The sequence below is a fragment of the Podarcis gaigeae genome (genome assembly GCF_964106915.1).
Source record: "Podarcis gaigeae genome assembly, chromosome: 5".
NCBI classification, from domain to species: Eukaryota; Metazoa; Chordata; class Lepidosauria; order Squamata; family Lacertidae; genus Podarcis; species Podarcis gaigeae.
Window position 1 is genome coordinate 45287248 of NC_139681.1, and position 13359 is coordinate 45300606.

General features: G+C 40.4%; 1 protein-coding gene across 1 annotated transcript in view; it reads right to left on the bottom strand.

Moving 5' to 3' along the window:
* Positions 1 to 709: 709 nt before the first annotated feature.
* ZRANB1 (zinc finger RANBP2-type containing 1) overlaps positions 710 to 13359 on the bottom strand; it is a 40266-nt gene continuing 27616 nt past the window's right edge. The window contains exons 6-11 of the mRNA XM_083741283.1: positions 10688 to 10759; positions 9926 to 10124; positions 8159 to 8279; positions 6617 to 6746; positions 5052 to 5281; positions 710 to 4195 (exon numbers count right to left, since the gene is read on the bottom strand). Of these exons, the coding sequence (XP_083597409.1) occupies positions 3977 to 4195; positions 5052 to 5281; positions 6617 to 6746; positions 8159 to 8279; positions 9926 to 10124; positions 10688 to 10759 (971 nt within the window). The 3' untranslated portion in view covers positions 710 to 3976. The remainder of the gene's footprint in view (positions 4196 to 5051; positions 5282 to 6616; positions 6747 to 8158; positions 8280 to 9925; positions 10125 to 10687; positions 10760 to 13359) is intronic.

A 13359-nucleotide genomic window follows, 5' to 3' on the forward strand; every position in this document is an offset into this window, starting at 1 on the left:
GAGATGCAAGACTGCATAACTCCTAAGAGCCTGCTGCCTGCATATTCTCTCATTTCAAACAGAATGTGGGAGGGAGAGGGGAGCTTTGACCAAGGACTACTCTTCTCATCCGTATGAGGCTGTACCCTGCAAAGCACGGCCCATGAAACCCACACCAGACTAGTTAACTACAAGCTACTATTATTTGTTGTACCAACTGTGGCGTTGGAAACCTTAATTCAAAATAGCTTTAGCCACTATCAATATAGGACCTATGCCAAGTCAGCCTTCTCTCAACCCAAATTTACAGGATTCCTTTAAACAGTAAAGCACTAAATGTGCATCAAAAACACCATTAAGAACGATAATATTTTTTTAAAAAAACTGCAATCCTCAGAACGCATTGCTAAGCTATGTGGAATAGAAGTTGAGAGCCATGGGAAGGGGAGAGAAAAGAGTAAAGCTGCCACTAACACTGACCACGCAATGAGTCCATGCACCTGTTGGGACAGTGGCAGTAAAAGACAAGATGACTGGGATAGTAAGAGCTAGGTCCAACCGCAAATATAATACAGATGTGATTTCATGGCAAACGCAGGCTGTATGACCTCCCAACCTAACAGCAGTGTCCATTCGAAATGAATAAATAAGGACCAGAATGGAATTTGAGGGTAGGGGGAAGAGAAAGAAGACACAGAATAATACATTAACAGACAAACTGAAAGCAAACCATTGTTACAAAACTTATATTTGTTTTGTTTTAAATTAATGGAAAAGCACATTACCAGCTTTGAACATATTCAAGGGAGTCAACTTCATAGCTGTGTCAATGATCTAACACTGCAATTATGAATAACTTACCATAGACACCAGTATAGAGCAATCAGGAGGAGGAACATTGGTGAGTTACAGAGAACATTTAGGAAGCCACACAAATGAAGGTGAAACAACATTTACACTGGCATTAGTGATTTTAAGAAGCTGCTATTGTTGGAACTTTGTTCTTAGACCAGGCAGTGGCATTCCAGATAGGCATAATTAATGTTGATGAAAATGTATATTCTAATAGGACACTCACATTTGAGGCAGACTCTGCTACTGCCAGTGAATCTGCTAGGAACCCCTGGTGCAAAATTTGGCTGCTTGGATGCAATTATCTCTGTATTACTTCCAGGTACTAACTTGAAGAAAAGAAAAGAAAACTCCACGTAAAACTAGAGGAAAATGTAGTTTTAGAGGAGGCTGTAAGTCAAACTTCCATATAACAGTTGTGGGTGTGGAAGTCATCTTAGTACAGAGGACGTATGTCATTGAAGAGTTCTTAAAATGTTAGCGTGATTCAGGAATCATAGGTTTATGCAGTAGAACAAAGCTTCAAACAAGATATTAAAAGTAATTAAGATACAAAATGGTTTGAGATGGCAAGAAGGGGGAGCCATTTTGCTGCCAAACCATTCCTTTTTCTTTTACCACATGAAGTGGTTCTCTTTTTCTAAGGAGAGGGGGCAGCAAATTTTGCAGTCCAAAAAGAACACAACCAAGCAATTCAAATGGATGAAAAACCACTACTTAAAGCAGGAAATATATAATAAATTTTTATAATATATCTCCACTATAGACTCAAGATGGAACTTGCCCTTCAGCTTCAGAAATGGTGGTTTAATTAAAAAAAAATACTACCTCAACTGTAACTTAGATCACAATAAGTGGCAAAGCTTGGACTTTTTTAAAAAAAAAAGGTGTATCAGGTTAGAGACCCATGCATTACTGCAGTGTTTGAGGCTCGCCACAACTTGCTCAATGCCTATTCTCCAGCCCTGTAACAGCTACTGGAATTACAATCTATAAAACCACTAACCACCACTGATTATCACAGGGCTGTACTGAGACTACAAGAAGTGGTTTCAATGTTTCTGTCTGTATATGTAGCTAGGAGCCAGTAAAAATGCACATTATTGTGTTTTTTATTCCAGACAGCAGCAAACACTTTCATCCAAAAAGACTCCAAAAATTTCAGGCTTTGCTACTGCCATTTCCCCCTACTAGGATAGTAATGCTTACATTTAAGACATATGTATCGAACTAGAATCAGCTATAGATGGCAGCACAGTGACTCAGATCTTTAAAAAAAAACTTCCATTATTTTAGGTAACTGACTCCTCCCACAAAAGCACAGCTTATTGCATTGGTCCAGGACTATGGGGATTCCACCACTAAGTATGTAATGTAGGCAGAAAAAGCATTTAGAAAACCTAAAATTAGAATTGCACATAAAAGCAGGACCTGTTTTTTAAAAAGAAATCCAATTATTCTCCAGCTTAGGAAATTTGACTCATCAAAGGTAAGCATGTACCTTTGCCCAATAATCTCTGCATGCACCAAAAGAGAGAACTAATGACCAAAACACATACAAACACATCCATCCTTTTACATTTCAGAGATCAAAAAGCTGAATCAATGTACTTCTTCAATGTAGTACCTTGAAGAAATTTCAGGGTAGGTTTGTCAACAGGATTACTTTTGTAAAGTATATTTCAACACCATCTAATCCACATTTAGAAAAAGCAGCAAATTCTGAAGGGTTCCTATATATATTTTTACACATATGTAAATGTACGGCTCCTGTCCAGATTCTTAAACAAGGAAATCTATTTTGCAAGAGGTTGCTTGTCCTCATTTCCACCATCATTAGTCTTCAAAAAGTGCTTATCAGGATCTGCTTTATGCATACAAAACTATTCAACCTTTAGTGTTTTTTTTAAAGTGAGGTTTTTGGATAGGCTATATCCATTCAAGATAGCATGGCTAAAGTTATCAAGTATAATAAAAAAAGAATTTTCTACTGGAGAATATATTCTGAACTTATACTTTCAGGAAACTTACATATTCAAATGTGGCCACAATCAATCAACATGCAAAAAATTCCAAAGTTTACATACCAAGGAAAGATAATATACAGTACTTTAAAACAAAGCTTTAGAATGAAGGCTTTTAAGGAAAACTGCCAAAGTGCTTTCTCACTCGATTTTAATGACCAAGGAGTGCTCCTTAATGGAGGTGATTTTAACTTGCAGGGGAAAGGCTTGATCAAATAGTAATTTCTATTGTACAACTCACAGCAAGATCAGGTTTGGACAAAATGCAGTTTTTTCAGTTCAGTTTAGATGTAGCAGATTCCACACGGTAGTTAGCATATAGCTCTCTGGAACAGTACTTCTCTGACTACTTTAAGTATGCTGGAAGGGGGGGAAATATTCCAAATAAGAGATACAAAATATTAACGGACAGCAGAGAATCCTTTACAAAAAAACAAAACAAAAATGTTCACTCAATCAAAATGTATCATCCCTTCCATAGGTTGGTGTTTTTTTTTTTCCCTTTAACATTTCATCTTCTTATAATGGGCACAAAGGTAACTCAAATCTGAATAAAAACAATGAACTGCTCATACTTTTGACTCACTCTGGGTATATGGCTTCAACAGCAAAAAGAAAAGCCACATCACCTGACCTGGGCATTAGGAAGATTGCATATAAAATGGGTCTGTTAGAATGCTTAGGAAGTGATGCAGAAGAACCAAGTTTTACTGTAAATCTCAAAAAGAACAAATATTAATCTACGGTGTGCTTTTAAGTACCCTTATTCAAAAGAATTTTTTTTCAATTATTTTAAGATGCTGGTAATACTTTTTCCAATTATACAACTTTCTTACACAACTACATGCGGTACATTTATAGGCAGATGTACAACTGGAAAGAAAAATGCTTTCTGTCTTGGTAATAAAATTAGGGCTTTGCTTTTTTACAAACTGTAGTCCAACCAACGTAGCTGTCTTCACATATATGTTGAGCCTCTGAATTCTCCCCATGCCGATTAAAAATCTTATGCAGGCTGCTTCCTGCTACAATTAGGTCGTTGTGTAACAAATTGCTAGCGCACGCCCCAAGTGCTGGGGGACCTCACCACACATTATTCTCAGCCAGGTATCTCAATTTTATCATTCATCATCATCGTCTTCATCTTCTTCTCCATCTGAAAGGGATGTACAGGGGCGAATTTGTCTATAGCGATCAAGCCATTTCTCTACCATCTGTGTTACCAAGGGATGGTTGCGCCGGCGAGAACTTTTCTGCATAGCAACTAGGACTCCACCCTCCGTCACGCAACAGTCCAGCCACTCCCTGAGCAGCTTCTCCTGTTGTTCCTCGTTACCAATCTTCAGAAAAAGAACACAACACTTAGGACATGATTAAAATCAGATTAGTGACCACAACTTTTTTTTTAAAAAAAGGGGTGCCCTGCAACATTTAAAGTGCTCCAGGAAGACTGTCTTAGGAAAGTGGATTTTTTTAATGGACTATCTAAAGCAGTGCATAAATATCCTACTTTTTTCCTTCCTATAAATTAAATTTTATGTAACTGCTAGCTCTGTGTTTTACAAACACAAGGTATTGGAACTTTTAAGAATGCACACCCCACCATTAGGCAGGCAGAAAATAAGAATAAATAAAAGTCCTATGCTTTCAGCTACTCTCAACTTTGCAGTCTTCTTTTAATAAGCATACAAATGAAATGGTTAAATATTATTAAGGGGTCTTGTAGCCCTTTTTAGGCTTTCAAATTTTCACTTTCTAATTACAAAGAGAAAGAGACGGAGACAGAGACAAAGAGACAGACGGATGGAGAAACTTATAGAGATCTATAACTCACACCAGCAGAACATTTGACCATACTGTTTTGCCTGTTATTTCTGGTTGGGAAGCCTTAGCTTTTCTTCAAAAGCTTTACTAATACATCTGTTTAAAAACAATAACACCAACACCACACCCCCCCAACACCAACCACTCTCACAAACCAATTTCAGAACAGAAAGGCAACACCAAGTTGGCACACAAGGCTTCTCATGCCTATTAATCAAACTACTGCAATCTGTTTTCAAATGTTTTTGCAACTGCTACATATCAGCTATAGGCTCTCTGCCATATAGATTCTCCAGAGAGGCTTTTTTCCCCCTTTTCCTTTTCTGCTGATGCAGCATCTCACTGAACACTGAACTGCTTAGTGTTTCTTACCTCTTGAGCAGACAGGAAGTGAATGTGCAGCAGCTTCCTTTCACTGTCGACCAATGGTAAAAAAGTAATAGTAACATCATCATCAGTGTTCAAGTTAGCACCAGCACCTCGGTTGCCATAGCCATCATTCTCCATGGCAACCAAAGCAGAGAAATGGCCCCTTGTGTAGCCCAGAGCAATAGGGCTTTTCCAACAAAAACTCTGTTCCCACAACAAAGGCAAATATACACCTACAAAGAAGGAGGAGTGATGAAAGGGGTTAAATCAATGGAACACTGCAAATTAATTATGCTGATGGGGAAAAAATCATCTGAAAGCATGACATAAACCACATTTACAATGTACATCTCAATATGTCTTTTAATACATCGTGATACTGGTTTCAAATTTAGGAAGCTGACTCATTTTAATTAGTGGTTATAAAATATATTTTACTGTGGACCACAGAGTAAAATATAAGACACAATACTCTCTTCCTAAAGTTGGCAATTAAAAGACTGCCAGCATCGTGAGCTCCAGTAACAACTCCCAAGAGGCAATCTAATATTCTATGCAAGCTTTTTTTCAATGATAAACCCATGAGCATGAACTTAAAATACAAACTGTCCTGTGTATTGAAGAAGTGGAAGCCATATTTGACTCGGTGTCCATTAATCTAGTCCCCACAGCCTCTCATTACATATAACTGAATCGCCCCCTGACAGTCTTCTAGCACATCAGAAGTTATTCATAGATGCTTCATCAAAACAACTAAACTAGGAACGTGACCTGCCTTGAGAGGGTTTAAAAATAGCAGTGAGTAATTCAAGTACATATGTAGCATAGCAACCTTTCATAGAAAAAACTCTGCCCGGTGCATTTGCACATGAGATTGCCCTCAGCATGTCTCCTGACAGAGCAATGGCTCTCCTGCACTCACTTAACATAATTCCTGTTTTGTGTCCTCTTAAGAAAAGTAGGTGGCAATGCATTTAAATTGTATGGCAGTTAAGTATTATGGTATCATGCACTCAACCTATCTGTAGCCAAAGTTATACTCACTTACATGGACTGACTTCATATTGCGACTGCTGTACTGGGAAAGGAGCATTTACACACACACAATTTGGATCCACAACAGACCCTTGTTATCAGACTCTTGCCTGACTAGCCCCAAGGATCCAAGTGCAAACACACTGCTGCAGTGGAGCACACACATGTAGCAGGCAGAGCACTGTAGCAAAATACCATGTTATACCATGCCTTCCCTATCTGCCTCTCTCCCATTACAGAAAGCACCCAAGAATGGAAGAAGCTACAGCATCATCAGAGAGAAAAAGATCAAGTAATGACTCTAGCCTCCATAACTGATCTCTGAAAGCTGTTGGGACTTTCAGTGCTTTGTCACTTTAAGGCAAGAAGGCAAAGAGGACCCCTTGAAAACAGCCACATTAGCAGAGTGCTCTTAAGAAGGTCGGTAGAGCACTGCTGAATCTACTCTCTGTCAAATCTAAAATAGAAAAATGTGAACACTCAGGATGTAAGCAATCCTTTCTATAACAAACATTAATGTAAGTCACACTTACCTTGAAAACGGGTATATCCTAAAGTTTCTCCTCGGAAACTCTTATAATATTTTACTCCATAAACTATAATTGGTCTTCTAAGAATATGTGCAAGTACAAAAATGTGTGTCTGTTCCAAACTTGCTCCAGGCTGTACCAAAGAGAACAACACTTGAAATAAAAATAGTATCTATCACATGAGACAGACCAATTGACTGAGCCTTTGATTTCAGCAAAATCATCATGTAACTGAAGTCATGAACATTGTTCGGATGTTAATTACATATCAATTATTTTTGGAATTGTTTGCATTTTGAAAGCTATAATTATCCAGTAAGTATATGCAATAATCATTGGGTTAGTGCTTAAATTATTATGGGGGAGGGGCCAAAATAAATCCACAAGATTCATCTACCAATTCTGTCTACTTTTAGTCAGATTTCCCCTGTAGCCTTCTAGGAACAATAGCTAAGAGCGGGGGTAGGCAACCTAAGGCCCATGGGCCACAAGCGGCTCACAGGGGTCATTTAACCGGCCCACGAGCCGCCCCTGAACCAAGCTGCCTGCGTGCTGCGCTAAACCGGTGTAGTGTGGCGACTCGCTTCTGCGGTGCCAAAAATCTTGTCTGCGCATGCTCAGACGCCGAAAATCACATCTGCACAGGCGGCGGAAATCGCGGCCGCGCGCGCTCACAATCCGGCCCACAGAGGGATCTCCGCTGGAGTGAATCAGCCCAGGCAAGGTCAACCTTGCCGACCCCTGGCTAAGAAGGTAAAAGTAACAAACAAGGACATGTTTCTTCAGGCACCCTTATATTTTTAGCCTTGCCCAAAAGCATCACTTTACCTAAAATTTCTGTGTACTAATTACTATACAAGACTGTATTTTCAATAGAGAAGAAATTTTAACATTATAGTAAAATGTGACCAATGCACTATGAAATCTCATATGCTTCTTCAGTACCACAGTGGCAATTACAATAAAGCAGAATAAGGGCTTCTATTCTGGAGGTGCTACTCATTTGCCTTTTACTTCATGTCACATTTGTTATATTGTATGACCTAAAAGTACTCAGAATGAAAAATGCTAAATGATCATTTGTGCATAAGACACTGTACCTCTGAATTTCAGTCACTGGGAAACAACAGCAGAAGAGAGATACTTGCCCTCAAGTCCCACCTTTAGGCTCTCCATAGGCATTTGATTGGCCACTGTAGAAAATAAGATGCTAGAGCAAGATAGGCCTTAAGAAGAGTCCTACTAGATCAGACCAAAGGCCAACTCAGTCCAACATCATATTCTTACAGCAGACAAAAACTTTGGCAAAATATACCCAAACAGGATGGAAAACAATCCAAAGTGGTCCTGCCACATCCAAGCCATCAGTAACTTTTAAACTGAGAATATGTCAGTGAAGAACAGAAGTACATAAATACTAACCGTAAGATTCAAATAAATAGGAGCTGTGAACATAAAATGCAAGTAACTTTTAACTGTGCTTCCCCATGCTTTTTTAACACACACACACACACACACACACACACACACACACGTGTGTCTTACCTGACTAGCAAGCGAAAGTATAAATGCCCAGTCTTCCTGCCACTGTTCTTCTCGCAGTGAGAAGTGTAAACCAAAGCTTTGGGAGTACCATGACTCCCATTCTTTCCATCGGGTATAGAACCTACAAAAATAGCATAAAAGGACTCAAGATGCATTTTCATAATTCAAGATCGTACCGAACTATGCAAGCTTTCACTGAAAGTGGATTTCTTCAGATTCACACACAATACTTTTCTTGCTACTTCAGCCAGGTATTTTACAGGAGGAGAGAAGTTGAATAAAAAATTGGACAATAAATGCCAAATTCTGAGAAATATATATATAGTATTTAGTTGAAACATAGCTCATTTAGCATCTCTTGACTGAATTCTGAATTAGTACAAAGTTTTTTTTCCCTGTTCACATTGGATAACCCAGTATGAGCAACTGCTGGAACCTGGGAGTTAACATCCCCTGGGTGGGAAGCAATGGACATGGTATGTCTGTGATGCCCCAGATAAGAGATGGGGTGGAATGCCTGTGAAAGGAGTTCAACTGGAGATTAATTGTTGTGTTGTAATTGTGTTGTCTTTCTTAGTGTGTGGTGGCTGTAATAGGCCTATGGCTGGGTTCTTTGTCTGGCTGAGCATCTGTGACCATCTTCAAGAGAGTGGATTGTAGGCAGAATGTACCAGGAGTGAGTAGGTGCAAGAAATCTTGAAGAGTGCAGCAGAACTACCTATCTCAGTGTTCAATGGGAGAAGGCATGGCTGGAGGAGGACAGTAATGACACATGAAAGAGATATTGTTGATCCAAGACCTAGCCTAGATAAGTAGAACTCATAGCAGTGGTAGGTGATGCCTTTACAAACGGGTAATGCATAGCCACTGACTCCAAAGCAATTCTGACACCAACTTCCATCAGTGCTACCTACTCCATCCATAAAGGTTTCTATTAATCATTATAACTTACTGTAATTTCCATGGTCAGAATAGGTATAGCTATGCATGAGAGTTGCTAAAGGAAACAGTAACACACTGTTGCCCTCATAAGAGTGATCTGGCTGATCATGGCTGGAATCAGTGCCACACCAGATTGAGAACCAAGGCCACAAACCAAGATAAAAGTGAGGTCTGAGTCTCAGCTACTAAACACCCAAAACTATTACCTCCCCAAATCATTCCCCAGTTCCAGATGCCCCATTAACTGATTAAACCAGTCCCAATTAATTTTCCTCTCCTATTGACTTTAGGATGTTCACACTTCAAGAGAAGTAGTTTGGCATGCTGTACAAAGAATCACCTCCAATCCATAGTGAAGTTGTAGTCTGCAGCTCTGTGGTAATCAATATACCAGATTCAAAGTTCACATAATGAAAAGATTTTGCACAGCAATTCTAGTTAAGGAAGTGATATGGTTTGGAACTATGTCAAGAGAGGTTTGTGACATTTTCCAGAGCCCCAGATATTTATGAGGACAGCAACAAGCAGCAAAGATGACATGATTACTGCAGTAACAACTTTATATATATTGCATTGGACAAAAGCCATTTTGAACTGATTGATCAATTATACTACTTTAATGGTACAACACACTTTTTCTCCATAGATGCCAGAAAGGCAATTTTGTATAAGATTCCAAGCCACTGAAGCAGAAATCCTCCAAATTCCTTCCTCCATCCTATGACAGCAGCAGGTATCCAGGTAGTCTTAACAAAGAAGCTTGCATTTTTCAAGATAAGACATCTGAATAAGCTGTGTTCATTTTCGTTCTTGATTTCTACTTACCAATGAGAACAATCATGTAAACTGTCATGAAGCGCTTTACGTAGCACCGAGTCCTTATCATAAATGCCCCATGTAGCTTGTAGTACTGAATCAAGCAGGCAGTCCCCTGCAGTCCGATTCCAAAGTGCATAAAGTCTACTGTCCAAACGCGTACCCAATTCCAGTGACCAGTTTATAATGGGAGATTCTTCTTCAAGTTCTAGAAGATAACAAGCAACACAATATTAATCATCCTAAATCCTACAAAAAATACCTGTTGCATTTCAAGATACTAGTGTACATGCTTTTGAAATTCTAGAATGATTAGCAATTAAGTTCCTTTCATAATTGTCAATGCAGTTATGGTGGCGTGCATGCAAATGTACAACTCAGTTATGACTGAGTATCATAGTACAGACTTTCATATATTTCTATTAATACTCCATAAAAACTAACAACTGACACTTCAGTTTTCTCAGGGCAGGTTATCAAAAACAATAAGGTATCTATGAATAACTTGCACACCACTGTACATTTCAACAGAAATCTGTAAGTGGTTCACATATCTTAACATGAATATATCATTTTTGTATTCCATTCATAATACTACTGCTAATAATATTAATAATGATAAATTCCACTTTAAGTAACATAATTAAGCAACAATAAGCATCTCACCATGTATATAAGTAAAATAAAATAGCAAATATTATGCAGAACATCAAGATACAATATCCAATGCAACATAATATAAAACCTTGCATAATGAGATACCATATTTACCTTTTTGAACATCTCTGTCAAGTACTTCATCAAATAATTTCTCTTGGACTGTTGGTGGCAAGTCTTCAATATCTGCAAAACGAAGAATGAGCATGACAAATGACTGAACTCTAGAATCCACATATTCCATATGAACAGCTATTCACATGACAATCACACCAAGTGAAACAGTCCTTTAGTTCCCAGAAAGAGATAGGACAAACCAGCGCAAGTACACTATGTGAAATACTTTATAATTTCTCTATATGAAATTATGGCTCCAATCTCAACTAATCCTAAATATGCTCTCCACACTCAAAAACAGGACAAAAAAAGTTTCATTTCGAAGCCCACTTAGAACATTGCACCCCACAGTGTCCCTAATACCAGGAGATCAATGAGGTCCAGCACTTCCACCATGCCACACTTCCACCATGCTAAAGAAACTTACCTGGGAGTTACAGTGGGGAGGTGGCTTACAGGACAGAGTTTCTTCACTGGGTCCTAGTAAACTGCTCCAGCAGCAGCCCAGATGCCAGAAACCTTGACAAAAAGTATTTCCCAGAGCTCCTCACATCCCTATCAAAATGCATCAGGCATGCATTTCACAGGAATGCCACCTCTGGATGACACCAGAGCAGCATGTTAGGGTTGAATGGAGGGCACACAACAAAACTTCTCCATTGCTGCTGTCACCTGGCAAGTTTTGATGATAAAGTTTTGATGTTGCCAACTGCAACGTTCCTCACTGGTGTAGGATATGTTAAAATTGGAACTTAAAATGCCTAAATGTTCTTAAGGCTAAAGGTAAAGGTAAAGGTACCCCTGCCCGTACGGGCCAGTCTTGCCAGACTCTGGGGTTGGTGCGCCCATCTCACTCAAGAGGCCGGGGGCCAGCGCTGTCCGGAGACACTTCCGGGTCACGTGGCCAGCGTGACATCGCTGCTCTGGCCAGAGCCAGAGCCAGAGCCGCACACGGAAACGCCGTTGACCTTCCCGCTAGTAAGCGGTCCCTATTTATCTACTTGCACCCAGGGGTGCTTTCGAACTGCTAGGTTGGCAGGCGCTGGGACCGAACGACGGGAGCGCACCCCGCCGCAGGGATTCGAACCGCCGACCTTTCGATCGGCAAGCCCTAGGCGCTGAGGCTTTTACCCACAGCGCCACCTGCGTCCCTGTTCTTAAGGCTACAATCCTGCATAATCATCTACATAGCAATCATATTGCTTTCACCATCCAGAATAAAATATGTATTGGGTATACAAGTGGGGCAGCCAATGCGTGTAGCTGAGTGCAGGGAGAGCTGTAGCTCAGAGGTAGAGCATCTGCAGATAGTCCCAGGAGAGCCTCTGCCAGACAGTGCAAACTAAGGTTACCAGATTTTTTTTCAATGATTCCGGGGACAACAGAGGGTTGTCTGCCGCTGCCTTGACCTCAACCGCCACATTTTCCCTTCCTCCGAGACTTCTATCTCCTTTGTCCATGAGCCTAGGCAACCCTTGAGTTGTTGGTTCTTCAGTGGTGGTGGTGAAGCAGTGCGCAGTGAGTCAGGCATGGAAGGCGGAGAAGGAGGGCCAAGAGCCGCGGCGGTGAGGCCATTGGAGCATCCCCAATCCCATTCTTACTTGCATGCAAGCAGGAGGGGGCGGGGATCCCTCAGCTGAGAAGGGAGAGATCCCCGCCCCGCCCCGCCCCTGCTTCCATGCAAGTAGGAGTTGGGAGGCTGCTCCGATAGGCAGCATGAAGCCTCCCTTCACAGCTTAGTTGCTGGGGTCAGGAAGGTGGAGGCAGCCCAGAAGCTGCATCTTAGAGCCCCTGCACCACCATCATATGGGGACCTTCAAGCAGCTCCTGAAGCCAGCCAGAGCCAACTGCTCCAGGCTGCTGAGACTGCCGCTGCTGCGTTTCCCGGGGACATTAGATGAAATCCGGGGACATTCCGGGGATGGAATTTGTTCGAGGACTTATTCGCAAATCCAGGGATTGTCCCCGGGAAACGGGGACATCTGGTAACCCTAGTGTAAACAACATTGAGCTAGGTAGACCAGTAGTCTGACTTGTCTAAGGCAGCTTCGTATGTCTGATTAGGGTGCCTTCAATGGAAAAAAAATCAAGCTCATACGTCTCCCACACAGCTATGCATCTCTGTGTAGGAAATTTAATATAGGAAATACAATATATTTTATCAGTTCTGTGTTGCACTGGCATCTTCAAACAAAACAAAATTAGGAAAAGAAGACTGAAGTTTCTCAGCTGTTAGAGCTCTACGTTATATCTTCAAGTAACACCATCCATATTTCCTTCCCTATCTCATCCCACCTACCAAAATAGATATACTAAATGTAATTATTTTCACTTATTAGAGCAGTCAGACTGTTTCGCATTACATGATCTAGTGAATCAGAACAAATTAAGTACAACACGTACAGTTGGAGAAAAGGAATGTTTCTGTTTTTAGAACAGCTATGGCCGTTTTCCTCTTTAAAATACTATCTTTAGCATCAAGAAATTCTCTGCAGTAACAGAAACACAGGGATTCTGTGTTTATGAGGTCACTACTCACGTACAATTGCTACAAAAATAGTTTCAAAGCAGAAATGGTCCCTACATACTGGAGAGTTTCCTCAAGTTATACAAGCGACTGCTTTTTCTTTTCTTTTTTAAGTCCAAGTTCTGCAAAAATATTCAGAAAC